Below are 26,230 nucleotides of genomic sequence, written 5' to 3' on the forward strand. Positions count from 1 at the left end.
TTCTACCCACCACGTGGATCTGAGTTTTAGTTTGTCACAAAGTGTTCAGTGAAGCCTAACTTTCAGTTCTTCACTTCCTCCTTCCATTTACAGTTGCATGGTAAAACTCAATACATAAGCCTGAATGCAGAATGAATCGTTTCCAACTATCTACACAAAATAGCTGTAAAGTACATGCAAATATTAACTTCCTTTATTAAGTGAAACTATGAGTCATTCCATTACATTGGTATTAGAATAATGTCAATCTTGAATCAGTTACCTGATTTTCTTTAGCAGAAGATTCCAAGAAAGCTGCATTCCAAGATTCTGCTAAAGCTTTCCCTTCTTCATAGCTGATCACCCTGACCAAAAGAAAGAAAAAGTATGTTTCTTTGTAACTTGCAAAAGAATTGGAATTTGATATGTCAGGAAAAACCTCAGAGTACTGAAGCACATAAATGCATGTAATAGGAATGTTTTGTGAAGTCTGATCCAGAGCATTTGCGTTTGGCTGCTGTCAAATACACTAGTGGGCCAGGTAAAACTGCTATGCAACCCAGAAGAGCAGTTCTTTCGAAGTACCGCTTTGTTTTCATACTTGGTAATATCATCTGGTATTCTACAGTTGTGAAAAATACACTTCTGTTACTTCTTTTGAAAAAAGCCTGAAGTGTTAAATGACCATCCCTGGAACCTTACAGCAAAAGTCAACATTACAACACAAGTTCATGGCTCCAAGTTCACATTCTGGACACAATTCCTTTGCTAGTAGCTTATTTTAACCTACAATTTGATTTTAGTTACGGAAAGCCAAGAACAAACTAGCGCATTGCAGCCACAGGAATGCCGGCTGCTGTCTTGAATTTCACACATACTGGAGTTCACATACCGTTCCATATGCAGGTCTTTTTTATTTCCAACCAGCATAATAGGTATTCTGTGAAAGAAAGTTCAGAACTTCAGAACAGTTACAGTATACTGAAAAAAGCACAAGTAACATGCCTGCAATGAAATGAGATGAAAGTGTCACTACTTACTGGACTTTTCCCACCATATCCAATAACTTGCCATGGATAACTTTTATCACTTCAAAACTGCAAAATAAAGGGATGAAGTCACACATGCACTCCAATGTTTACCCTTAATACCCAATACACAAGCAATTAAATGCATATGTAGGCTGCTGTGTTTAAAACTTATTCTATGTATAGAGACAGAACTACAAACATGCCGAAAGCTTTACTGATTTGGGCACAAGAGACAAAATGGTCCCAGAAACAGTAAATACTAGTCTATGCCTACCATTATAGCCTCCCACTTATGGTATATGCAGAAATAAATAACATTACCCAGAATCAATGTATCTAACACAGAATCACTAGAAGACCCTCCCCACCTCTGATCTGGTTTTTATCTACAGTAAGAAATTTAACTGCTAGAGTCCAACAATTCTGGATGAGAATGTTAAATCAAAGCAGTTTCAAAGAACAAGTATTTTAACATGATCCATCTTGAAAGAATACATTATTTTTTTTTAAGAACATTTAGTTCATACAGAATTCTTTAGTTCTATTTATGTGAAAGCTAAAGGAAGCCTAAATTCTACTTTTCTATGGAAAGTGAGTCAACTGATCCGCAAGATGGTATCACAACAGTGGTTATTCAAATACTTGTCTGTTCACCTACCATGCACGTGAAGTTTGGATGACAGGAAGAAGCAGTACTGTGAAATACCAAGAAGCCAAAAACCTCACTTACAAAATCCACTGCATTTGACATTTAGTACTTTAGAGAACAAGCTATAAACGGGGCTGAAGAACGGATGTTGTGCTCCTCTAGTTACATTATGGAAAAAATACTGGTATATCAAGTGCACAATTCAGATTTGTTTTAAGAGACAGGCACAGGCTCAAAGACGAGACACACCACTAGACAACAAAAAAGTGGCCAAAACGTTTTCAGCTTCCAAGGTTGTTAGCTACATGCAGTGTCTTGACTTGCACTGCATTTCAATTAGAAATGAAACACTTAAAAATAAAGCAGCACTCAAACACACTTTCAACTCAGAGCTCTCAAAGAATTGGTGCCTAAACCCACTATTCAAGCTATTTGAATCATTAAAAGTTCCCGTTTCTGGAACAATAAAGGCTACCACATTTGTGGATTTTCTGTCATGTAGGTCAATTTGTCTGGACTTCAGCAATACTTTCTGAGGCTGAGTAGAACACAGCACTTCTCCATGTTCACCTAATGATCTGAGTATACCCTAGCAAGAAAACAAGTTCTTTGCAAGCAAAAGTGTGACTTAGTCTGGCAAAGCTTACTAACGTAATTCTAGTGCGATACTACAGATTACATGAAAATGTGGAATCAACAAAAGGACTTCAGGGTTACAAAGTATTTATGCTGAAGAAGTATCAGTGAAACTCTGGTCTTGAGAACTTGTCTGAGACTTTCATTCTTAATTATTTCAAAAATAAGTTAAACAGAGCTTGGTTGTGATGAAGTTGAGAGGTATTGCTACACACAGAACTAAGTGACCCTATTATTCTTCATAATAATAAAATGCTAAAGAAAAAAAAACCTGCTACAAACCACAGAACTTTTTCTCAGTCTGAAGCAACAGGAAAGATCGCGTGTATTAGCCACAGCATAACTGTGTCACTAACAGTACGACTGTCATTTCCTTCCCACTATTAGGTGTGTTGTTTACAGCATAGCCAGAAAAACACCATGCCATGGCACAAGACCCTAGCGAGTCTTCACCTGAGGTGCCAGCATACAACGCTGCAAAGTGTTCTTGTTCAACCTGAGGTCTTCGTTTCCCAGTTCCATATATCTATCTGCTTACCCTAGGATAGGTCACGAGCTCCGTTTTCAGTAAAAATGCTAATGAAAAAACAACTGATCTTTGTTAACAGATCACAGTGGAAACCAGAAGAGAAGCGCTATTTAAACTTAAACACAATTCTGATACAGAAACAAGCTGCTAAGAACTGCCAAGAATGTAACTGGCTTGACCAGATCAATTCAGTGTTCTAGAAAGCTTTCCAAATTACTAAGGCTAGAAGAAGCAGGGACACACTTTAAGACAGGTATTTACCAATCCAAAAAGAGCATCATCACATCAAGTCATGAAACAGCAACAGATTTGGAGACCATAAGAGGTCCTTTCCAGTTCTGTCAAGCAAATAAGGTTACAGCAAACAGCTCAATGTATGAAATACAACAAAACAGCCGTCAAAAAATGTGTTACACAAAATCGTGGAATCTAGCAAGATAAAAAAAAATGCAATTTAATTAAGCTGAACTAGAGCAAAAGCCTTCCAGTAGCCCTGCTGCCGAGAGCTTGGGAACATGAAAAATGTAGGGCGCTAGCTTTTACTCAAGTCCCATTTAAACTTCCCAGTGAAGGTTAGCAGGGAAGATGAGAATTTTCAAAGGGCAGTTCTATTAAGTTTGCTGTCAAAGCTCTCAACACTCCTGCATCAACAGTCAGATCAATATACACACTTTTAAAGAAGACAAGACAGAGGGCAACTGTAATTTCATTGCCTGGGCAAGTCACCTAAGCTACCACAGCACTGTATAAGATCCTTCTTGTTACCTAAACACTTGTCTTAATACGGAAGATTTTTGTCCTCACAGTACCACTTATAATAAGCAGTTTTCTATTCACTTAATTAGACAATCCTCCAGTCCTGAAGGCTGAGAATACTAACTCCTATCGGCACTCGTAAAAAGCTGATCAGCTTCCTTGCCTGTAGAAGGGAATCATCGACTTCTCTTCTATTGATGAGATTTAAAGGTCTCAATCATTTTACTCGAAGAAAAAATTAAGAAAATAGGATTTCTTTGGCTATAAGAAAGATGCTGTACAAGATCAGAAAATTGAGATCTATTCAAGAATTACCAGTACTTAAACAAAGCAAGAGGACCAGAGGAAGGGACAAAGTAACATAAGATGAAAATGCCTTATGAAAGCTGAGATGCGTCTTGCAGGAAAACAGCTCCAGCTAAAACGGACTTTGTCCTCATGTCAGAATGGACAGCTAACAGCAAGGACAAAATAGATACTGTGGGAAAATTTTCAAATAAGAGTATCTGCTGCAGCATGTCAGGAATGAGTCTACAGGCCAAAAGTCACACATTGCTATTTGTATGAAAATTTCTGATGATTAACCAGAACAATCCGAGACAGGAAGTCAAAGAAATCTCAGTACTGTAATGAGCTACAAGGCTGAGGGACTGATTTAGCAACTAATTGGGTACTTCACATAAATGTAGAGTGCCCTTTAGGTTCATATTTAAGTCTGCCTTTGTAGCTGACGCTACAGCTATGAGTCCTACTTATTCCTGAAATCTTCCTTTGCACTTTTACTTGCACTGCAAAGCAATAGCTCAGCACTGTCTCATTTTTCACATTGTACCCTTGCATATTAACCTGCAAAGCGCCTGTGACATCTTGATTTGAGGGTAAATTTCTGAAAACCCATTAATTTTATTTTCCATTGTATTTCTAGGGGAAAGAAAGATTAAATGCATTAAACACATGCAAAGAAAATACAGCAAAGGCAGGATTCGAACCCAGAAGATACCTGATTAACATCTGAAACAGAAGAACACAGCAGACTTTATTACCTTTTTATTGACGTGACTGAATAAACAAGAATGTAGCCATTGATGTCTATGGAGTACGTCTGAGGAAATATGGAGTATTCATCCTGTAGAAGGAGTATTACATTTAAAATTACTTACTGCCACAGTTCAGAACTTGATGCTAGTAGATGACTATCAGATAAGTAGATCATATTTGAAAGACATGACACGCAGGGCCATTTTGTCTAGGTATACCTTCAGAATTAAGTTTTTTCATCATAATGTCAAATGTGGAATCTTTACCAAATTAAGAGAAAGCTGACTTGGACTGTATACACTAATCTACAGCTTTTTTGGTTTATTCCCTCTAAGACTGTGGATTAGCTAAAGCTATTCCCAATCCTTTTATCCTGCTTAATTATCAGTTTGAATTAATGCAAAACATCCACTCTGTCCTACCACTAATTAGCAATTATGCCTCTTATCTGCTGGTGATATGTTTCAGATTCCCAATTTCAACAGCTGACAACAGGATCTAGCAGTTCAGAATTTCAAGCAACACTGATCACATCTAAATTACCTAAGGGATCTGTTAGGAAGCGAATAACTGTGGCTTACTAACTAATGCTTATCAACTACAAGATGCAAGAAACACAGTTATTAGTTGCTTTATGACAGCTAGAAGTTTACATGTCAAGTGTTTAATTAAAAAAACCAAACCAAACACCACAAACTTAATCACTGAATTTATTACCCCAGTAGGAAAGGAACTGACTAAATAGGTAAATGAAACAGACTGACATATTGCAGGTAATACAACAGAAATACTATGAATCCCACACTGAAAATCTAAATTGTTCTAATAGATATTCCCAGGAAACATTTCCATTTTGACAAGAGCCATACTTCTTAATACGCAAGTTCTCAGATTTTTCAACCTATGCTTATGATGTTAATTTTAGTTTAAGATCACAAAACCTTTCTGTATATTGTCATGACTGAACAGATGGAGCAACACAATCACACAGCTTACATCTTGACAGCCAAAAGGAATCACACTTCCCTAACTGGTAAATGAGGAGAAACCCTCTATAAATCAATTTCGTAGATTCAGACAGAAAAGTTTGAAAGAATAACACTTGACAAAAGACGCCCTTATTTGCCTTTACTGGTACACACTGAGGGCAGCTCTCCCCCCCACCCCCCTTCACTGAAATGCCAAACTGCCACTTCAGTTGGCTGTGTAATTGCAAAGTCAATACAGAAGGATATGAGTTAGTCTGCATGTAAAACAGATGAAAGTGCAACCCTGCAGTTGTTTGACTTTACCCAGAATTTCTCAGGATTGCCTCATCTGGAATTTGGTATTAGGTAATGTTTCCTTTTGCTCTCTTCTTCTGTGATCCTGTACCAAGACTCCTGTTTAACTGAACTACATGAACCATGAAAGATAAAGAGACACAGGACAGAGGAGGAGTACCAAGAAAGAAAGTGCCACAGCCTCAGCTGTTTCCAATTCATTAATTTTTTAGCTTGTTAGGAGAAGGAAGAAAAGCTTCCTGGAAATTGTGCATCAAAAAAGGACTTTGCCATGAGATAAAACAATGCAGCTGTAACTTTGCAAGTCATAGGCAAGTTTGCAAGTATATAACAAACCTACAATATAATCCTTGCTATGCTGTATACACGAGGACTCCCTATGGATCATTAAGCAAGACAGACTTGAGGGAGAAATCTGTCCAAGCCACACCTTCCATAACCCAGCATCATATCTCCCCTCTAACCCTGTGAGCCAGAACTCAAAAGTTCAAGTTCTTCCTAGGAAGGATCAAATCTGAAAATAACCACAGGGGAAAGAAGTTATTTTGGTTTTACAATACTGTATAACACTAAAATCAACCCTGAAATAAACCTCAGCAATGGAGCTACACTGCTGATGAAGTTGCACTGCCTTCCCAGAGACCATTTCTTCCTTAAACGGGAATCTTACTTCTATCAGTGCACTACAACTAGAGATGTAAGACAAGCACACTTACATTGGCACAAAGCGAAACCTATGGAGCCTGCTCTGTTGCTCAGGCTTTTCAGCCTCTCCATCTCTCAACCTCACTCTCCTCTGCAGAATATTCCCCATCAAACAATCTTGCCCTGGAACATGTTGCCAGCATTGTGTTTCTAATCACTTCAGACACATCTGACAAGATTATCAGTGGATGCAGTGTTGCTGATTAGCACCACAAGTTGAAACCATATAAATACAGCATGGTTATTCTTAAGTTATGTAGCTCCCTACAAAGAAAGCAATGAAACATACCTAGAAGGTTACAACCCTTCTGAATAGTCTCCCAGCTATGAGTAAGTGTACTGCAGCTTTAAAGTCTTAAGTACTGGCAACACATTTTACAACACTGAAATTGTTTAACATTACTCATACTTTGGAAAAAACCAAAGGCATAGTACCAGAACTCACAGAAGGTGAGCAATAAAAACTTCAGGATAAAAATACAGGGAGTTAACAGAGGGGTTAACAGCCCCTGTTGTTTTTTTCCTAATACGATCTTTCACAAGATGGAGCATTCCTGCACATTGAATGTGCAGTGCAAGATCAGACAAACAACATTATATAATGAACACCTGTATTTCACAAATCTCCAGGACATGAGTTTGCTGTCTCCTTCTGCGCTCCCTGTCACTATGTGAAGGCTCAGACGCACACATGAACCATCACGTAAAAATGTAAACAAACTGCAGTAGCTTACTGGTAGCCCGCTAAGTACTACCTATGTGCATTTCTGTCTACTCCCCATGACTGTTTCATGGATACAAGCCACCCTGGTGTAGCTGGAAAAGTCATGAAGACCTTCTCCAGTTTACTGAAGTGACATTTTCCATCTAAAGCAAGACTGCTAATTTAGCCCACAAATATCAAGCAAGCTACTTATGAACTTTTGGTATATCAGACTTAAGGCTATTCCTTCTTCACCTTTTTAGACATTAGTTCAATAGACAAGGGAAAAAAACAACCCACAAACACCATGGCAGGGGGTTGGAACTGGAACTAGATGATCTTAAGGTCCTTTCCAACCCTAACTATTCATTGATTCTATAAGTCTTTAAAGCACTACAGAAATATTGATCTTTAGTGACTATATGACAAGGCAGTATCATTTATGTTAACCTTCGCTTTTGAATGCATGGTCAATTTAGCTCTACAGGAACATAAATACCTCTTAACTCCGAAGAAGGATTCAAGGAAAGAAAGATAACTTACTTGGCCAGCAGTGTCAACCAGCTGAAGATGATATTCTTGGCCATTTACTGTGATCAGTTTTGTAAAAGCTAGAACAAACAAGAAATACATAAGCATGTCAGAATTACACACAAGGAAGGGATGAGAAGTCACTCATCTGTGCCACTGTCAGCCAAGGCACTATGAAAAAATAACTTTAGTTGTAGGTTTTAAAGTAGCAACAAAAGGCTTAAATCAGGCAGCTGTACTACAAAACTAGTGGATTGCAGATAATGAAGCTCAGAAACATACTTCAAAATTTCAAATACCAGAAGATTCTCACATTGGATGCAGCATTTTCTCCTTTACTTAAAAGGAAACAGTATAAAAGGGTTTTACATGCATTTCTAAGAGACTTCCAGGCAACCATAATTTGTGGTAACACAAGACGCTTAAATACAATTAGCACCAAAGTTAAGCTTGAACTTATTATAGCATATGTTCCCTGGTTTCCAAGCAGTTCAACAAGATCAACTGCCTAAATGTAAATACCATGAGGTAAATGATCTGGATTAAAAAAGAATATATAAAAATCTTCTGAAGCTAAAACATACAGAGCCTACTTATATTAAACCTAGATAAGCAGCTAGAAGATCACCATGTTGCTTTCACATTTGCTGTAGCTACCAGCCTATATAGTCCTCAGTCAGGAAGTACATTCAGTCCCTAAAGTGATGAGAATTGCTTCTCTTCCTTGGATTCATGAAACGCCAACACACTGTGAGCTGAGGAATCTTACTCAGTGTTTGTATTATGCAACTGCAAAAGCAAACAGTGTCACAGCTCTTGTAAGAATAATGTACTACTGGGCACTACATGTACCAATCGAAGCATGCAAACCTGGCTTCACAACTTCACTCTGGCCTTAGTGTTGCACTTAAGGCACAATTACTGGACAGTACTTAAATACTGGGTAAAGTTTGTGTTATCCTCTGGCTGAGGTGGTTTTCCCCACATACTAACAGTCCTAAGAAGCTTCATCTTTCACTGCCGCAATGAACAGGGACATTGCTAACACTGTGGTGACCTGCTCATCATATTCCAAGTTGCCCAACAGCTTCTCAAAGCTGCAAAGCTGAACATTCTCAATCCTGCTGTGCAGTCTCCCACCTACACCTTCTGGGCTTTGTACAGAGTCTCCTAGAAGCTGAAATGCAACAACTTTCCTCCTCCCCACTAATGCTCATTGCCCTGTCAAGTCTCCACAATGTGAGCATTATCTTAAGTAGGCTGAAATAGCTGAAACTGGAGGTTTCAACCCACAGAGTAAATCAAAGCACCCTTTTAAAAAAAAAAGGAGCAATTCAAACAGCAAAGCCAAACTAACACCGAAAGTCTAAACAAACAGTGTAAAACATACCTATCATTTCCACTACAAACTGACAAGAGCAATTTGGAATGAGCCTCGAAGTGAGGGCTCTTACCTTACCCTGTCTATTCCCCCAGAAAGCTGCTTTAGCACACGTGCAGGTGAGCTGCTCTCAAGTCTCCATCTGGACACAGCTGTCACTGCTGCACAAAATTTGAAAGTTACGAAGCAAGATCCCACATTAGCTCTTTACCTTTTGGATGAATAGTGTGGTAGGGACAGAAGTAACCATCTGTTTGAACGGGTGTTAACATACAGCACTGCTATATATGCTTATCACGGCTTGAAGAAAACAGATTCATCCGGAGACATACTGCACTAACAGGTATATTAAAAGTAACAGTCTCTTGACACTTCACATTACACATCAAAGCACTCTGCAACCCAAGCAGTTTCAAGAGCCTCATGAAGTTAATATTTAAAAAGGGACAGACGGCAGCTTTTTCAGACTACTCTACAAGCCTAAAATAGACCCAGCAAAGACATCATCATCAATCGGTACTGGAAGCAGAGTGTGACAGAGCCAGCGGAAGGGAAGCAGTGGAGGAGTCACCACAGACTGGGTGAGAAGAACTGTTAGCTCAACGCAGAGGCTTGTACCACTAGGAATAGCCCACTGCAAGAACACAAATCTGCTTTGATGCAGTTGTAATTAATGACTTACGTGTCTTTGCTGAAGCTTTTAAAAATATTCCTGGTAAGAATTTCATCTTGGGGAAAACATACACCTCTATTAAAGATAATTTGTGATCCACAGGTCTCCTTCCAGAGGAAGTCTTCACTTCCAATTCTATCACCCACCGTCCTGGGACACACTGCATTCTGCTGTGCCAGTGATAATACAATCACTGCACAGTATGGCTCTTCCCAGTGTGCCGAGGACAGATTTCAGCAGACCTGAACAACCTCTGCAGTCCCAGTCATAATGCGAGCATCTGCAGAACATTGCTCATCAGTGCAGGTAAGGCCTGTTTCAGCTCCACGAAAGCACATGGATCTCACACAGGACATGCTTACAGCCTTGCAATGCACCACTCAAGTGTGACTGCATGAAGAAAATTGCAATCCCAGTCGTCCAGGCCGAAAGTCAAAACACAGCACTGCATCAGCTACCAAGAAGGGGAAAAATGACTGCTACTGCTGAACCCAGGACACCCACCTTTACCTACAATTGTTTCCTGGATCTGATGCTTTGCTGAAACTTGGAGAATCTGGTGCTGCAGTGAGCAGCACAGCACCAAACAGATATATGTCAACAGTTGAGAGTGCAGCAGTTAACAGCTGCGTTGCAAAGAAACTAAAGCCGCTTTGTCATCAGAGAAAGTTCTGGTAAAACTGCATACAGAGCACGGCCCTGAATGTTATTACAGCTCAGCAGAAGTGCAATTTATACAGCAACTCCACCAGCTGCTAATCATTGTTACCCTAAGATCAAGTGTATTTCAATTAGGCTAACATGAATTAAATTATTTGTATATGCAACTCCAATGACAGCTGCTGTGAAAACAAGCCACTATGGTACAAAACCCCCATCAGTACAGACATACAGATGCAAGCTTTTACAACGATAATGCTGCTGAGAAAAGGTACAAGAATTCTTTAACGTTATTCCCACAGAGCTACCGGCTGGTAACTAAATACAGCTGTCTCACAAGGGCTCCTTGGTTACCACCTTCTGCATTTGCTTCTACTTGAGTCTCCATCCCAAAGTCACTGCCTGCCACTAATCTGTCAGGACATCTTTTACAACACTGAGATGTGTAATGCAATGGAGCTATTTTTAGTTTTTCTCAGAAGCCTCTCTGAAGCCTCATTTCCACCCCCTGAGAAGTCTGCTCATCAGCAACTCCTGGGAGGAAGCATCCTTCAACCCTTCCAGTGCAGTTGCCATGACATGTGGAAAAAGTTCAACCTTAAAAATGCTTCTAGCAGACCCATCTAAACCTACAGGTATCTATCTCCCTCCTCAACTACTATGGTTCCTCTAGCCACCTCCCCCTTTCTAATACGTTTCCACTCTCAAATTGTATTAAACGTGATGGAGGCAGCCCTCGGGAGAAGACTGTACTTTTCCTTAGGGAGCCTGTGCAGGGCAGAAAGGAAGACCACAGAGCTGTGGCACAGTGCTAGAAGCTTGTCTGAAACTACATGGAAAAGCAGAAAGCAGCCAGGCAGGCCGCTGAGGAAAACATTTTTGAGACTTGAGCAGTCAAGTCAGCTTTTCTGCAAAACAAAATCACTGAATTAGTGATGACCAAAGACATCCCTGCTAAGGTACAGTTTGGGTAGAGTTATGTGCACATCTTCCTTCTGACCTACTTGCTTTGAGTTCCAAATACAGATTCTCGTTTCTATTCCAGTAAAATGTCTGAGTTTTAATTGTTCTGGTCTTTGCTTATCTGAGCTCATCTGCCTTCAGAGTCCCACCCAGCACCACGGTCTTCCTTCTCTTTCCAACACCCCACAAATTAATAGCTCCAACAGTTTCTCAACACAGCTGTCTCAAGAGCAGCCACCCATCATGGTGTCACTCCTATTGGGACATTCAGAAAGGGAAAATATATTTTGCCAAACAGTTAACTGACCACCACTGCTGCCACAAAACACTACATGCTACTCTTCCAGAGACACAGGTTGTTGACTTCAATAACCTAACTTTTCTGGTTCTAATGTAACAGAAGCAAAAGAAAATACAGCAGTGAAGCAGCATTCACTTCAACAAACATTAAGTAAAATTTAATGCAGCTTATTTTGTCTTTACCAGGTTCAAAGAAGATAGGGATTTTCACACTGGAAAAATTAAACTATTAGAATATTAGGTCTTATTCCTAAGATTCAAGGCTTATATGCTATGCCACTTGTTCCTGTAAGAGCTTAACTATAGCTTGCCTTCCATACAGTTTAGCTTTACACTGTGTTTTCTGTGCAAGTTTCAAGACAAAAATTATACAGATTAAGCTATCAGCAGTCCTGCAGCTTTCAAGCCTTTCTTCAGTGCTAGCAGAATACTGCAACAAATTATTAGTAACAATTTTCTGGAGACAAAACAGCAATCACATAGGCCAGTCTATTCTTTAGCCTCTGCTTTTTTTGTTTCCAAGTTTTGTGAAACTAAGTATACCAAATCACTAGATGAAACTGACGAGGTTTTATGACCTGCTGCAAAGCACTGGAAAAAAAGCAATATTCTCAACACTGCTCCTAGTATAGGAGCTTTGGCTTCTCAACCCCTTTTGCCAGCATTGGCAAACAGATTTGAAATTACAAGCTAGGAAAACAATGGAAGAGTTGATTACATACTCTGTGTCTTATGACCCTGCACAGAATCAGAAACAGAGCTGGGAGTGCCGAAAGACTGGACTGATCAAAGGTTTGTGTTTAGCAGAACATTTTAAAAAGAACTGAAACAAAAGAATGATTTTATACTAATCCCACCAAAACTAGTTTCACATGCCTTTCTTAAGAAAGATACTATCAATACATTTTAAATGTTAAATGTGTTATCTCTTCAGCTCTTCACAGAAGCGTTTTTAAAACATTCTATGAGGCCTGCCAGGGCTTAAAGATGCAAGAGAACTTCCTATTGTTTTGAACCTCGGGGCACATCCTCTTACGTTTTCAACCCTTACTTCCCAGCAACGTGTTCTGATGCAAGAAGGCCCTTAAACTGTCTGCCTTTCAGAAGGCTATTTTTTCCAGCCATGTCACAGATCAACAAGACTTTCAGCAAAAGGAGTATTGCTGTTTTCCAGACAAATACAAAACCAAGTGAGGATTTAAGCCTTTTCAAGGTGCCTATGCCCAACAAAGTTTTCATGACCATGACATGCTCAATGTTTAGAACTTAAATCAAGCAAGCAGTGCAGATTACAAGAGTCAAAAACGAGCAGAATTCATCCAGGGTATGTTTTCATACAGTTAAGAAATGCTAAGCGAGAGACAGACAGCTACAGAGTTACTAGCAGCAGTTACAAACAACAGGTTTCTGAGGACAACAAGAGCTTGTAAAGGATGAAACAAGGCAGTCTTGTATGAAGGTGTCAAAATGCTAAAACCAAGGTGTACACATCCTAAAGAGTTAGTATTAATGCCATCCGTATAAGGACTAACAGATCATTAAGGTCAAGGGGCAAATTATCCACCCTGGCTCATAAAGCAAAATCAGAGCTTCTCAAAAAGTAGTATCTGAATTTTAGTTCTAAACATTAAAATAAACCTGAGTAAAATATATCCTCATAGCTAGTGATTAGCAATTATTATCATATACATGCAAAAGAAACCTTGTTCTGCTGATTACTTCATTCAAACTTCCAGAGTATCAGAAGCCTAACATCCTACTGCACAATTTTGAAACAGTAAAAACATGTGCTACCACTGCTTTTCAAAAGTCATTAAAATACAAGAACTCCAGGGTTATGATCAAAAAAAAATCAAAGTTTTATTTGTCATATGATTAAACTGAGCCAATATGATCAAATTACTCAGGCTAGCACCACAGTTGCTCAAGTACTTTATGACCACTGCTAGCTCAGAAAGAGGTGGCTGGATTGTAACAAATACCAGGTATCTCGCCTCTGAAGTGACTTGTTGCTCTGGGCAGCATTTTTTTAGTACCTTTACTCACCTGTTATACTAGCTATTCACAAAGGCACCAATATTAAAAAAACGCTAAGAGGAAAGACACTTAAGAATTCAGTTACCCAGTATCTGCAGCAAGCTGCTTGTATACTGGACTTGTTATCAAGTAGCTGAAAACTAGTAATTTAAAAGATTGCCATGTTATCATAGACACAGCATGCCTACCTTCTGATGTAGCTGTTTAGCTCGGACTGGCACTGCTGGCTTTGTGTTCATCTGGATACACTGATCAAATTAGACACCTGAGACTTTGTACATACTGGCACATGTCAATGGAGGTATGACATACTTAATCTGACATGTCCTGACTATATTAGGGGAAGCAGATGTCCAACAACATACATAGAATACAAGAAGGAGATGAATTTTAGCCAGATTGATTAGATTTTCCTTCATTCAGTGTTGAAAGTATAGCTGTTTAGCTGAGAAATACGTACACAGCGATTTCCACCCTTCTGGTAAACACTGCTTTAAAGGCGTAATAAAACTTGACAATTAATGAACTTTAATATTAATATGTAAACGCCCACATAAGTAATATGTATAACCACAATGGCTTCTGATAATAGTTAGGTACAGAAGAGCAGCTTGTCACTTATTTACTTACTGTTCTCTATGGTTGGATCATACGAATCAACAAACTGTCCTTCCACAAACTGAATCGTCAGTGAAGATTTTCCTGTAAAGCAAGGAAAAGATAATCTGTATTAAAACAAGTCTTCAGGCTGTTACCACTTTACACTTATTAGCAGATACACTAATGCTTTTATAAGAGCAGATATGAGATTTGTATGGTTCATTTAAACTACCTATACATGACACCTGACCTATTTTTAAATTGCCTATTCCTAGTAACTGGGTCTCCTGAACACAAAAATATAGCGCAAAAGCTACTTGGCATGCGTTCTGCTTTTGTTTTAACACAGCATAAGTTAAACGCCTCCATCAGTTTAAAACAAATCTAAAAGTAGCAGTGTCCAATGCTCATAAAGCTAAATTTAACAAACTGCTATACTTGGAAGGTTTTTCTGTCAAGAAGCAAGGAAGCTAGAAATAAATTTCAGGCATTGCAGAGAAAACTAGGAGCTTGGATAGAATTAGCCAAATTTGGTTCAACTAGAACGTTGGACATACTTCCCATGACAAAAGGATGAGATCAGTATACTCTTATTATGCCTTTTAATACAGAATCCACCGGTCTGTTGTAATGTGGCATTTTAAGCACAGTGATTGAAGGGGTGTTTTTTCTTTTGAAAGCCATTAAACTGCTACTTTTGCAGACAATGTTTCCAGTTTCAGCTATGCTGATCTGGTGATACACCCCCCAATAAAGAGTAGAACAAAATAGTGCACTTAGTAGCAGAGTGAGGGGAAAAAAAAACAAAAAACACCCAAAAACTAATTTAGTAGTGGAAGACTTTAGAATATGGTAAAAGCAAATCATAGATACTGACCATAAAAAGCACCTTTAAAGCTCTGCAACTGAAGACTTTTCAAATCACTACTGAAGTCTTAACACAATTTCCATTACAGCATATCTTCTACATTTGGGAATCTACTAGATCCTATTACATTATGTTTACTGGATAAATACACTCTTAGAAAGATGGCCAAGTGCATTAGCTTCTTTTGGACATGAGCATATCTTTCATGCTCCTTGATATTCTTCTCATTGGCAAGTACAAACAAAATATGACCTCAAGTTAACTCAGACTCAAGACCATCCTACACAGTGAAAGCCTTTCCATGACATCCTAAGTAACCAGTGTGGCTGAACTATACAGTAAAACTATTTTCAAGAATTAACTGCTTTGGATAGAGTGCCTGCTTGCAGTGCTCAGATCATGCTATGCTCATACCTTGCGGTAGAAAAAGTTCTTTCATAAGCATTCCTTCAGGAGATATTAAACAATTTTCCACTTTAACCCCCCATTCTTGCTTAATCACACAAGGCTCTTGATCTGTTCACATTTGATTACTATCAGCATACTTCGCAAGTCACTGTTAAAACCATTCTAAAATACTGCAAATCAGACAAAATACAAGCATCAAAGTGATGCAAGGAAAGTTTGGCTTAATATTTATAATAACACATGCTGCCAATTCCATCATTAACTGCAACACTTCCAAGATTTACTTCCCCAGAAGGAAGCATCATCATCTGGGGATTTTCCAACAGCCAAAACCTTCATCAACAAACTGCTTGGTTTATTTTAACATCACTGCCCAGTTTTTCCATGCCCATCCCTCTGCCATCTCCTATCAATCATGCCAATTTATTCAAGATACAATGCTGAAAAACCCAAACAACACCCCCAAAAGAACAACCAGCACACAAACTTGTAAGAGTTGCTTTTTCTCAAATCAGTTTCTTAAGACACCATTTTCTGATACATGTAATAGTGCAACTAAAGGTGTCATACTCACTCTGCATGAGTTTACAGAGAACACTGCACTTTAAACTGTTGCTCCAGCAAGGAGGGAGGGCTGGGGGGAGAGGCACCACGTACATCCAAAATCATCCTAATAAGGACAGACATAGAACTCAGACTATGCATCCCAGCAACTTTGTAAAACTGTGTATTTTGGACACCACTTAGAGAGTGAATGAACTTTCAAGCTATTTCTTCTCCAGCTATAAGCTTACAAAGTTGCTATCCCGAGCTCATGCTTCCAGATTCTTTGCCAATAACAGCACATTAAACACTCCATTTTAAAACAAAGTTAACTATTCTATATTAGGCTGTTACATGTTTAAGGTAAGAGCAGCTAAATTAAAGCACAGATCATGACTGAACATTTTTTCTCCTAAGAAGGATCCTAAACTAACCAAAAACCTTGATTGCTACCGTCTGTCTGTGCTAAGTCTGGAAACTAGCAAGAAGTTGGAGCCAACAGAAAATGCTGCATTTAACATCCAGCTGTACTAATTACTGCTTTCCTCCTAACAGTGAATGAGAAGGAAACAAAAAGAGACAAAACCAGTGTTCCAACACTCTCCTCCTAAATTCCTCTGAGCTTTGTAACAAGCCTTCCAGTAATGATGTGTTTGTGATCACAGGAGGATGCCTGCTTTCCTAGATGAGCCACAGGGAAGCTCTCCGGTCTTGGATTCAGCCACATACCCCCTTGGGATAAGTGCCATGCAACAGTATCCCACCAAACTAAGGCTTCCAAAGGGGACACAAGAAATTTAAAACCCAAGTCATTAATCCCCATTGCCTTGTCTCAGTCCATGCCCAAGAAGCACGCAGGACCATGTAAACAACCGCTTGGCTTGAACTTTGCCCCACAGGTTTTATTCCAGGCCTTTGACCTATACTCGAGGACAGAGAGGAAAATTAAGCTGACAATTTAGCTCCTATCTCCTCTTTCCCCAGAAAGATCGGGCAACATGTTCATAGAGAATTACAACATAAACATAACATCCACAAGAGAGGGGCCAAGGAACTGCACGCAACTGCGTTCACTGATGTGCTAACTCCATCTCAGAGCACTGCAGGGAGGAGGAGACACTGCAGTCTAAATGTGCACACACTGCTAGCACACTTCAGCCTAAAAGGCTGAGACAGCCTGCACACCAGCACCAAAGACTTGATTCATCGATTACTCAAAGGTGCATACCTCAAAAAAGGCTGAACTCTAATATGCCCTCATTTGGAATAAATGCCAAATGTTTTTCAGTTTGCTAAGCTTTCCCTTGCCGAATCCTCCATGCCAGTACTTCTAGTGTATCAGCTCTCCTAAAGTTTTAGGAAAATAAACACCGAGACCAAAAGAAGTGCCATGAGCAAAAGCAAGGCAAAGTCTGCTGGAAGTGGCCCACTGAACTGATGAAGACCTGCAATTTTGAGATGAAAAAGCATTTTTGAAACCTTACTGGAGAAGGTTATGGTTTAACCTTTTCACCCTGCAGAATCAGAGAGCTTAAATTGACTAGGAAGAAATAAAAAGGGCACCACTGGGGCAGGGCAGTAGGATGAGTCCTCCAGCTGTACTTGCTACGGTAACTCAAAGCACCAGATACTCTGTGGCACAGGAGTTGTTAAGCAAAATCCTCCAAGTTTACCGACTCTCCCTCAGACAGAAGGTAAGGGCTTGTAGGAATGCGTTGTACAATGTTTAGAATACAAGCCGAGGTGGCTGAAAGCTCAAGTTGTCCAGAAGTACCCAAATGGTATTTGCATACACAGTTCGTTATTTATGATATTACATGGGAGTGGTAAAGGGTTTTACATTGTCAAAACGGAAAAGGAAGAGGTTTTGAGAAGGAAAGCCACTTCAAAAACTGAAGCTGTCGTACTTCTGTTCATACAACAGACCATTTGCTACATAAAACGGAACGTCCCATGAACACTCTGACTAGTGCAATCAGAGCACGTCGGTTTCAAACGCCATTGTGACTGTCAATGCAAAACAATTGCCAAACTGAGTTTTTACTCATCCTTTTACTTCTTGGACAAGAGCTGTGGTATTTCATCTAGCCTTAAAGTTCAAATTTTACAACACCAGGCACTTTACCAAGACGAGTGGGCTTGTGCACAGCTTGCCTCCCCAAAGAGCACATGCCCTCACTTTGGTGCCCCATTACCTGCCTGCTGTCCCAATCCCACACCCTTATTCTCCTTGCAATAGGTAGAGGGAAAGACCAGATAAAATTTTATCTGCAGCCAACTTCGCCCCAACCCCAGGAGACAGAAATGATGTAACTGACCAGCAAGCAAGTCAAACAACAGCTCCACAAGCAAGGCATTGTGCAAGCTTGATTCTGCAGCTGCCCTCTAACGTGGCATCTCCACGATGACGGCCACTGGCATCACACAGAAGTTTATCTCAACAGGAAGGATTTCTCAACACTTGAAATCATCTGCACAAGTGATCAGTAAACAATCTGACAGGGTCAAGAACAACAACTACTGAAGAGTTGCAGCTCTCCATTCTGTTAGAATTTTAGATGCAGAGTTTCTTTAACCCACCTTTTTCTATTAAAAACCCATTTATGAACTGTGCTTAATTATAAAACACTTTCAACAGCTGGCAGCACCTAATCCACTCCTACCACAAGCCTAGCATCTTACCTAAGTTAGTCTCTACCTAGATCTACTCAGTTATCAACAGAACAGATTAGTCTAGGTTTTGTACCAAAAGGGTTCAAGAAATTTCATAATGAAATGCTGTCAGCCATGTCAGATTAGATCAGACTTCCTGCATACCCAACTTTCAGTATCTCACAAACAGTTATGCTCAAATTACTATGCTTCTCAGAGATGAAGTTTTCACACTGAAAGTTACAATTTAACTTCAACATTGGTATCCTTATCTTTTTTAATTCAGAATACCAAGAGGCAGAAAACGGAGACACCAGTACTTCCAGTGCAGATTAACTATTCATTCTCAGAGCACAGAAAGGATCTCGGTGACTTCTTGGAGCAGACGGAGGGTAGCAAAGGGAATTACAGCAGCGCTCTTCAACAAAAATCTTTCCACAAGATAGCAGATAATCTCAAAACCCATCGCTAGTTCATCATTTGTCTCAGGCTTCATAACCAGCAACTTTCTATGGTTAGTTATGATTTCTCCTTTTCTCCTCCACAGATACTAATTATGGCTATGCAGTTGCTAGTTTGCTGACTGTTGATACATAGTTCACTGAATTACTCTAATGACTATAGAAATGATACATCTGGGTCAATAAAGAATTTTGTTTCTAAACCTCTGGAGACAGTGACATAATGAGTAGTTTGTGTTTTACTCAGATGCAACCTATTTCTACTATTAGGCTTCTAATCACGAGGAATTACCATATATAAATATCTACTTCGAGCCATAGCTTTTTCTGCTTTGTAGCGATTTCCTTGTGACATCAACACATCCAGTATGAGGATACCAGAATAAAAAATAATGCTGACAGGGAAAACTTTTGCTGACACACAGAGCTCAACTGGTGCCCTTGCTCACACGATTCCCATGCTTGATTCACCACACCCTCCCCTGTCAAAGTGCTGTCTGTGCTTTTGGAAGGACAGACTGAAGGATCTGCTCTTACAGTCCTGTAAGGGCAAAAGCCTGAGGAACTTGATGAGGTATCTTTTGGTAATGTAATGAAGGACCTCAACAACAGAAGAGAACTTCATGACAAACCAAACAGCAGATCATCATTTCAGAAAAACACGAGATCTTTTTCAACTTTTGTGGCACTCCATCCCATTGCTGTAACTGTCCCCTGCCTTATCCTGATCTATTATTACATTAGGATATAAGGAAATGTACTTCACAGGCTAAGGCAAGGTACTGTAGCACGAATCACTTCTGCTGTAGATGAGGAGGTTCACATGATAGTAACATCAAGAACACAAGCTTGCAGAGGGAAAAGAACACATGCTTGTTTCCTCTCCTTCTGCATTGCACAATCATCTTGAGGTTTATCAAAGGTATTCCTCTGCAAGCCAGAAGAAATCTGAGAAGCAGTCATTTAGAAAGGAAGTCAGATGGCTTCCTTTATTTTCTTCAGATTTCAAAGCAGCTGGTCAAACTCACAACTTCTGCTAGGTTGTCAGTAATGAGCCTTCAAAACACAGAGACCTAATAATGCTACCTAAATCATGTTTTCTGTAAAGAAAGCAAGAAGAGAGTGGGTGCTTTATTCCCCAATATGTAACAAAAATCCTGCTCCATCCTGCAAGCAGCAATCATCCCTCAACATTCATTTACACTTCATTGCAAGGTATTAGATGTACAGGCATGTAGAAAAAAATTCCACCGTCTTCCCGCAACAGCTTAGTTGCCACTTAGAATTATAGAAGAGTTAGGGTTGGAAAGGACCTTAAGATCATCAAGTTCCAAACTCCCTGCCATGGGCAGGGACACCTCACACTAAACCATGACACCCAAGGCTTTGTCCAGCATGGCCTTGAACACTGCCAGGGATGGAGCATTCACAACTCCCCTGGGCAACCAATTCCAGTGCCTCACCACCCTTACAGTAAAGAATTTCTTTCTTTTTTCTTCTTTTTTTTTCCTGTTTAAGTTTTAACCCATTACCCCTTGTCCTATCACTACAGTCCCTAATGAAGAATCCCTCCCTAGCATCCTTATAGGCCCCCCTTCAGATACTGAAAGGCTGCTGTGAGGTCTCCACGCAGCCTTCTCTTCTCCAGGCTGAACAGCCCCAACTTTCTCAGCCTATCTTCATACAGGAGGTGCTCCAGTCCCTGATCATCCTTGTGGCCCTCCTCTGGACTTGTTCCAACAGTTCCATGTCCTTTTTATGTTGAGGACACCAGAACTGCACACAATACTGCAAGTGGGGTCTCATGAGAGCAGAGGGGCAGGATCACGTCCTTTGACCTGCTGGTCACGCTCCTTTTGATGCAGCCCAGGATACGGCTGGCTTTCTGGGCTGCAAGTGCACACTGAAGCCGGCTCACATTCACTTTCTCATCAACCAACACCCCCAAGTCCTTCTCCACAGGGCTGCTCTGAATCTCTTCTTCCAGATACTTCCAGGTGTCTGTTTTGTCTCCACTTAAGATAGTAACCTCAGCAAAGGACTGCCAGAAGAAACATTTTATTTATTTTACTGCATAGTCCAGCTACATCTGCTTGTTATCCTTGCTGGCAGAAAAACAGTGCCACAGTTTGCCTCATATTTCCCTTTTAATAAGGGAAAGCAATTTTAATTTCACGTGTTTACTATCAGTTATCAAAGATGAAAAGCCATTATAAGGCTTAAAAAAATTCCAGTAAATTTCTATGGCACGTATCTCACGTGGCCATGGTATGCAGAGGTGGTTACATCCAAGATGCTTTAAAAAAGGTCAAGTGAACTACATCTTGGGGTCTCCTAACTATGAAGGAAATTCAGACATTCATACCCCAGACAATCAACTAATAGTTGCTAAGATAAATACCATTCTCTGTGTTCCCTTCAGACTTCCTGCAGAATCTGTGCATTCCTGCAGCACCTTCCCCCCCACAGCACCATGCCCAAAATATTTCAGGTGGAAGTAAAAATTGAGGCAACTTGACTCTGCTGCTAGCCTAATTATCAAACATATTTCTAAACTACAAGTTACGCAGTACAACTTGATATGCAGCACTTCTGTCCTGGTTTCAGCTGGGCATAGTTTTTTTCCTAGTAGCTGGTACAGTGCTGTACTTTGGGTTTAGGATATGAATGTGATGACACACTGATGTTTCAGTTGTTGCTGAGCAATGCTTATACTAAATCGAGGACTTTTCAGCTTCTTATGCCCTGCCAGCAATAAGACTGGCAGAGGGGAGCAAAGTGAGGGGAGCACAAGAAGCTGGGAGGGTATACAGTCAGGGCAGCTGACCCAAACTGGCCCAAGGGATATTCCATACCATACAATGTCATGCTGAACAATAAAACTGGGCTGAGGAGGCAGAGGCCCACTGCTTGGGGACTAGCTGGTCATCGGTCAGCAGGTGATGAGCAACTCCACTGTGCATTACTCGGTTTGTATGTTCTTTTATCATTATTATTAGTTTCCATTTCTTTTCTGTCCTGTTAAACTGTCTTTATCTCAACCTATGAGTTCTCCCTTTTTTACCAATTCTTTTCCTCATCCCACTGGATTAGAGCTAATGAATGGCTGTGCAGTGCTTAGCTGCCTGCCAGGTTAGAACCACAACCACCTCTAAAGGTAAGTTTATTAAGCTTAAAGATCAGAACCTAATGTTTCAGTTTATGACACAGAGTGAAAGAACCTGAACTTTGTACTGATTTCCCCCTGAAGAGGGAAAATTCAACTTGTACTGCTGGGTAGAAGCCAAGTCCTCTCTCCCTGTGCACACACTTCAGGCAGCTAATTAGGTATTTGAGTAAACTTGACCTTTCCTTGGATCATCAGCTATGTACAACATGAAATGTCTTTGAAAGATAGTTTTAGTAACAGTCGTTGTTTCATCATGAAATCAGTTTTAATTGCCATATCATCAGAAATAAAAATGTGTATCTCTTGCTTTAATGCATTCCATGCATTCATTCCCCATTTCCATCTTCAAGATTTTCATTTCAGCACAAGAGAATGAACTCTCAACTTCCAGTCAACTCTTCCTTGATGCTAAAGATCACTGGGGTGTACAACTTAAATTACCTTCCTGCAAGCCAGAAATACCAGGACTAGCGGATTCTAAGCACTTCCTCAGGAAGTGGATCTCTCCAGCTGCAGCTGCCTGAACCAGATCTCCACCCGCTGCACAAACACTGCCTTTACTACGCTTGCAGCACAGTTGAATCTAATAGCAGAAGCCAATGAACTCTATGCACACCACATGGGATAAAACAGCTGCTTAGGTTTACCAGGGGCTTGCAGCCATAATTTTTTGTTTGTTGTTTTTTTTTTTCATTTCTACACAACTGGCTGAAGTTAACACCAGCCACTTTAAGTTACAAGTTTTTAAACTCATCATTTCTACTGGAAACCAGGATAAACTGTTCTCTTCCTTTCACTGCAAATCTGTTATGCTTCTTATGTATAAGACCTCCTTATCTACACCAGTAACAGAGAAAGCTTTAATAGCACAGAACACTTAGCAAGATCAAAGATTTCAGTCTTTCAATGGATCAGTACTGTTTAACTGAAATGCAGCCATTTTCCTTGAACAGGATCTTTACAAGGACTGGAGCTACAGCATTCGCTGTTGCCAACACTGTGGTCACCATACCTCACCACTGCTTACAACCAGGACCAAGCAGAGCGTAAGTTCTGAAAATATCAGTGAAATTCTGCTGGCATAGTTTTAAAAAGGCGTGTCTGGAGCTTGTCCCCGAGTGTATCGTAATGCCAAGTAACTCAATGGAAATTCAGCTGAAATGGTGAGGAATGGACCCTCTTGGCAGTACTACTGAAATGTATGGGACCACAGGATCTCTAGATTCTTCTTGGAATTGCAAGAACAACAGTAAGACAGGTATTTCTCTCCTCCTTGTCGTGCGATGACAGAAGGCAAACACCTGACAAAATCCTGACAAGAGAGCAATGGTAACATCCCCTTCTCTTGGTAACATCAGCCAAGCAAATAATGGGATTATACATCCAGCAACTATAGCTAAGAAATTTAAAGCTTATTCCAAGGGGAGCTCCACAGAACTTTTTGCCAACCTGTAGCAAAAGCTGGAAGATACTACTGATTTCTCGCAACAGCAGCAAGCTACTTTAGTAACTTACTAAACATACATAAAAATAAAACTGCGTAATAATCACTACAAGATTTTAGCAACAAAAGGCAGCTTCAGCCTGCAGCAGTATGTATGACTATAAAGTAGTCAGTCAATGGCAGCAGGCTCTTCATGTCTCCACTGATGGTCCAAAGTTTGATGAGCCCAGTGTCAACAAATGCCAGCAACATATATTGCAGCCAAAACCCGACTTTCATGAAAAGTCATGCTGCTACTGGCATTCAACATCAGCACACCGAGCTATTTACTTGCCATGACCTCCATTAGTGGAGGTTCCCAAAGCTGCATGAAGCATGAGGAACCGCAGAACCACCCTGACAACACAGAATTACAGAACAGTTTGGGCTGGAAGCAACCTTAGTCATCCAACTCCACCTGCCCACTACGGGCAGGGACATCTTCCACTAGACCAGGTTGCTCAAAGCCCCATTCAATCTGGCCTTGAACACTTTCATCTCTTAGCACAAACCAGAAAAGATGTCTTCAGGGATACTGACTGACAAAGATTAGCACTGCCTCTCCCTTTCACCAGTGGAGCAGGACATGGCCAACTCCATCACACCTCTGTTAACAGATGCATAGGTAGACACTGACACAGTCTTTACTAATGATCATGCTGCTGAGCACTGACAATTTTAACTCTTCTGTGCGAGCCCAAGGCTGCTGTGGATCTATATATAACATGCCAACACAAAACCCAGTATGCCTAAGCTTCCTCTACAAAAACTGTCTCTCTCTCATCAGATTCAGATAACTTTTGGTAAGTTACTGTTGTCCAATTCAAACCTAGAACTTCTTCGAATTAACTTCGTAGGCATCTTTCATTTTCCTTCTGCTTAACATACGAAGTTCCTCCCATCCATTAATGGGGGTTGAAGAAAGCCACAATCTGGTAAATTCTATCTTCATACCATAGCACTTTATACAGCTAGAGTTAGTCATTAACCATTCCCCACTAACTGACAGCAAGCTTTTTTCTGTTACATACACAATCAACATTACAGAGCAGCCCCTGAATGCAGAGGATAATCCGTTAACAGTAAGGTTTACAGTAATAATATACCAAAATCACAGCCACACAGACATGGGTAAGACAACAGGAAAAAAAACCCCAGCAGACTCTGGAGAACAGATAACACCATGCCGAGTACCAGAAGAATCATTTGAGCCCCAGCCTTGGGAAATTTTAGGGGAATTTAAGAAAAACATCCATCAGATATGACATGACAGTTTATTTTGCCATAGGGCAGAGAAGACAGACTAGGTAACCCTTGTTTGCTATTGCAATACTATAAAGTTCTTGCCTGTCACAGCAGCCACCTGGCTTTCTTACCTTCCTAACCAGTGTGTAGCCATCCATCCATTGGCTCACAAGGTATTTCACATTGAGCGTTTTCAAAGAGGAATCACACTTTTCTCAGTTTTCATAATATTCCGGATAAAAATGTCATAATAAAGAACTCTGATCCTTGCAAGGAAGAACAATAACAAAAACACAGAACAAACTGAGGAAAAAAAAAAACCACCCTACACCCCATTCCCACCTTCCCCCCAGCCATTTGAAAATACCCAGGGAGGTAATTGAATACGACAGTTGCAACTTGACATTAACCCATTTTTTCCATTTAGATTGTCTTTCACAAGTGGAAAGTCTTCCAGCCAGTCCCACTCCAGTACCTGAGGAAGCACTTGCCAACAGAAGCTGGATTCTTTACTTCCCAGCACTCCACCAGCACAGCTATGCAACCTGGACAAGCAGTTGAGTATCAAGCTACAGTTTAAGACAACTTAACTTCAGGCCAACCTTCAAGAAACAGAGCAGTACATTGTGTGCGTCTGCTGTACAAGTGTCAACAGAAATAAAATTAAGAGTGCAATAGTGATTATTACTCTGTTATTACCCAGTTAAATCATAAATTAATCCAGCTAATCTTAAATTCAAGTCTGTTTCAAACAGTATCTAAGAAATCAAGTACATCCCATCTACTTGGCAGAAATGAATGAAATGTTAACTATTACAGGCAAACAGGTCAAGCGCCTGTTATACCATCGGTACAGCAAAGACTTTCAGTAGTTGCTTACTTCCCTATCCTGGCTATCTGGAAAATAAACCACATCTTATTTTTTGGTTTTCATACTTCCATGCTGA

At 40.2% G+C, this 26,230-nt stretch overlaps 1 protein-coding gene across 2 annotated transcripts in view; it reads right to left on the reverse strand.

The window, feature by feature from the left end:
- RHEB (Ras homolog, mTORC1 binding) overlaps window positions 1-26,230 on the reverse strand; it is a 41,600-nt gene that overhangs the window by 5,992 nt on the left and 9,378 nt on the right. Inside the window, exons 1-7 of one of the 2 annotated variants that reach the window (XM_057398318.1) lie at window positions 16,305-16,326; window positions 14,485-14,556; window positions 7,853-7,920; window positions 4,624-4,706; window positions 1,020-1,076; window positions 872-919; window positions 263-344 (exon numbers count right to left, since the gene is read on the reverse strand). In XM_057398318.1, coding sequence (XP_057254301.1) covers window positions 263-344; window positions 872-919; window positions 1,020-1,076; window positions 4,624-4,706; window positions 7,853-7,920; window positions 14,485-14,556; window positions 16,305-16,311 — 417 coding nt within the window. In that variant the 5' untranslated portion in view covers window positions 16,312-16,326. Of the gene's footprint in view, window positions 1-262; window positions 345-871; window positions 920-1,019; window positions 1,077-4,623; window positions 4,707-7,852; window positions 7,921-14,484; window positions 14,557-16,304; window positions 16,327-26,230 lie in introns of those variants that run through there. The other variant, XM_057398319.1, reaches the window with a different exon arrangement.

The sequence above is a fragment of the Pezoporus wallicus genome, unplaced genomic scaffold (assembly GCF_028554395.1).
Source record: "Pezoporus wallicus isolate ANWC-B61680 ecotype Strahan unplaced genomic scaffold, APGP_CSIRO_Pwel_v1 contig_7237, whole genome shotgun sequence".
Classification (NCBI taxonomy): domain Eukaryota; kingdom Metazoa; phylum Chordata; class Aves; order Psittaciformes; family Psittacidae; genus Pezoporus; species Pezoporus wallicus.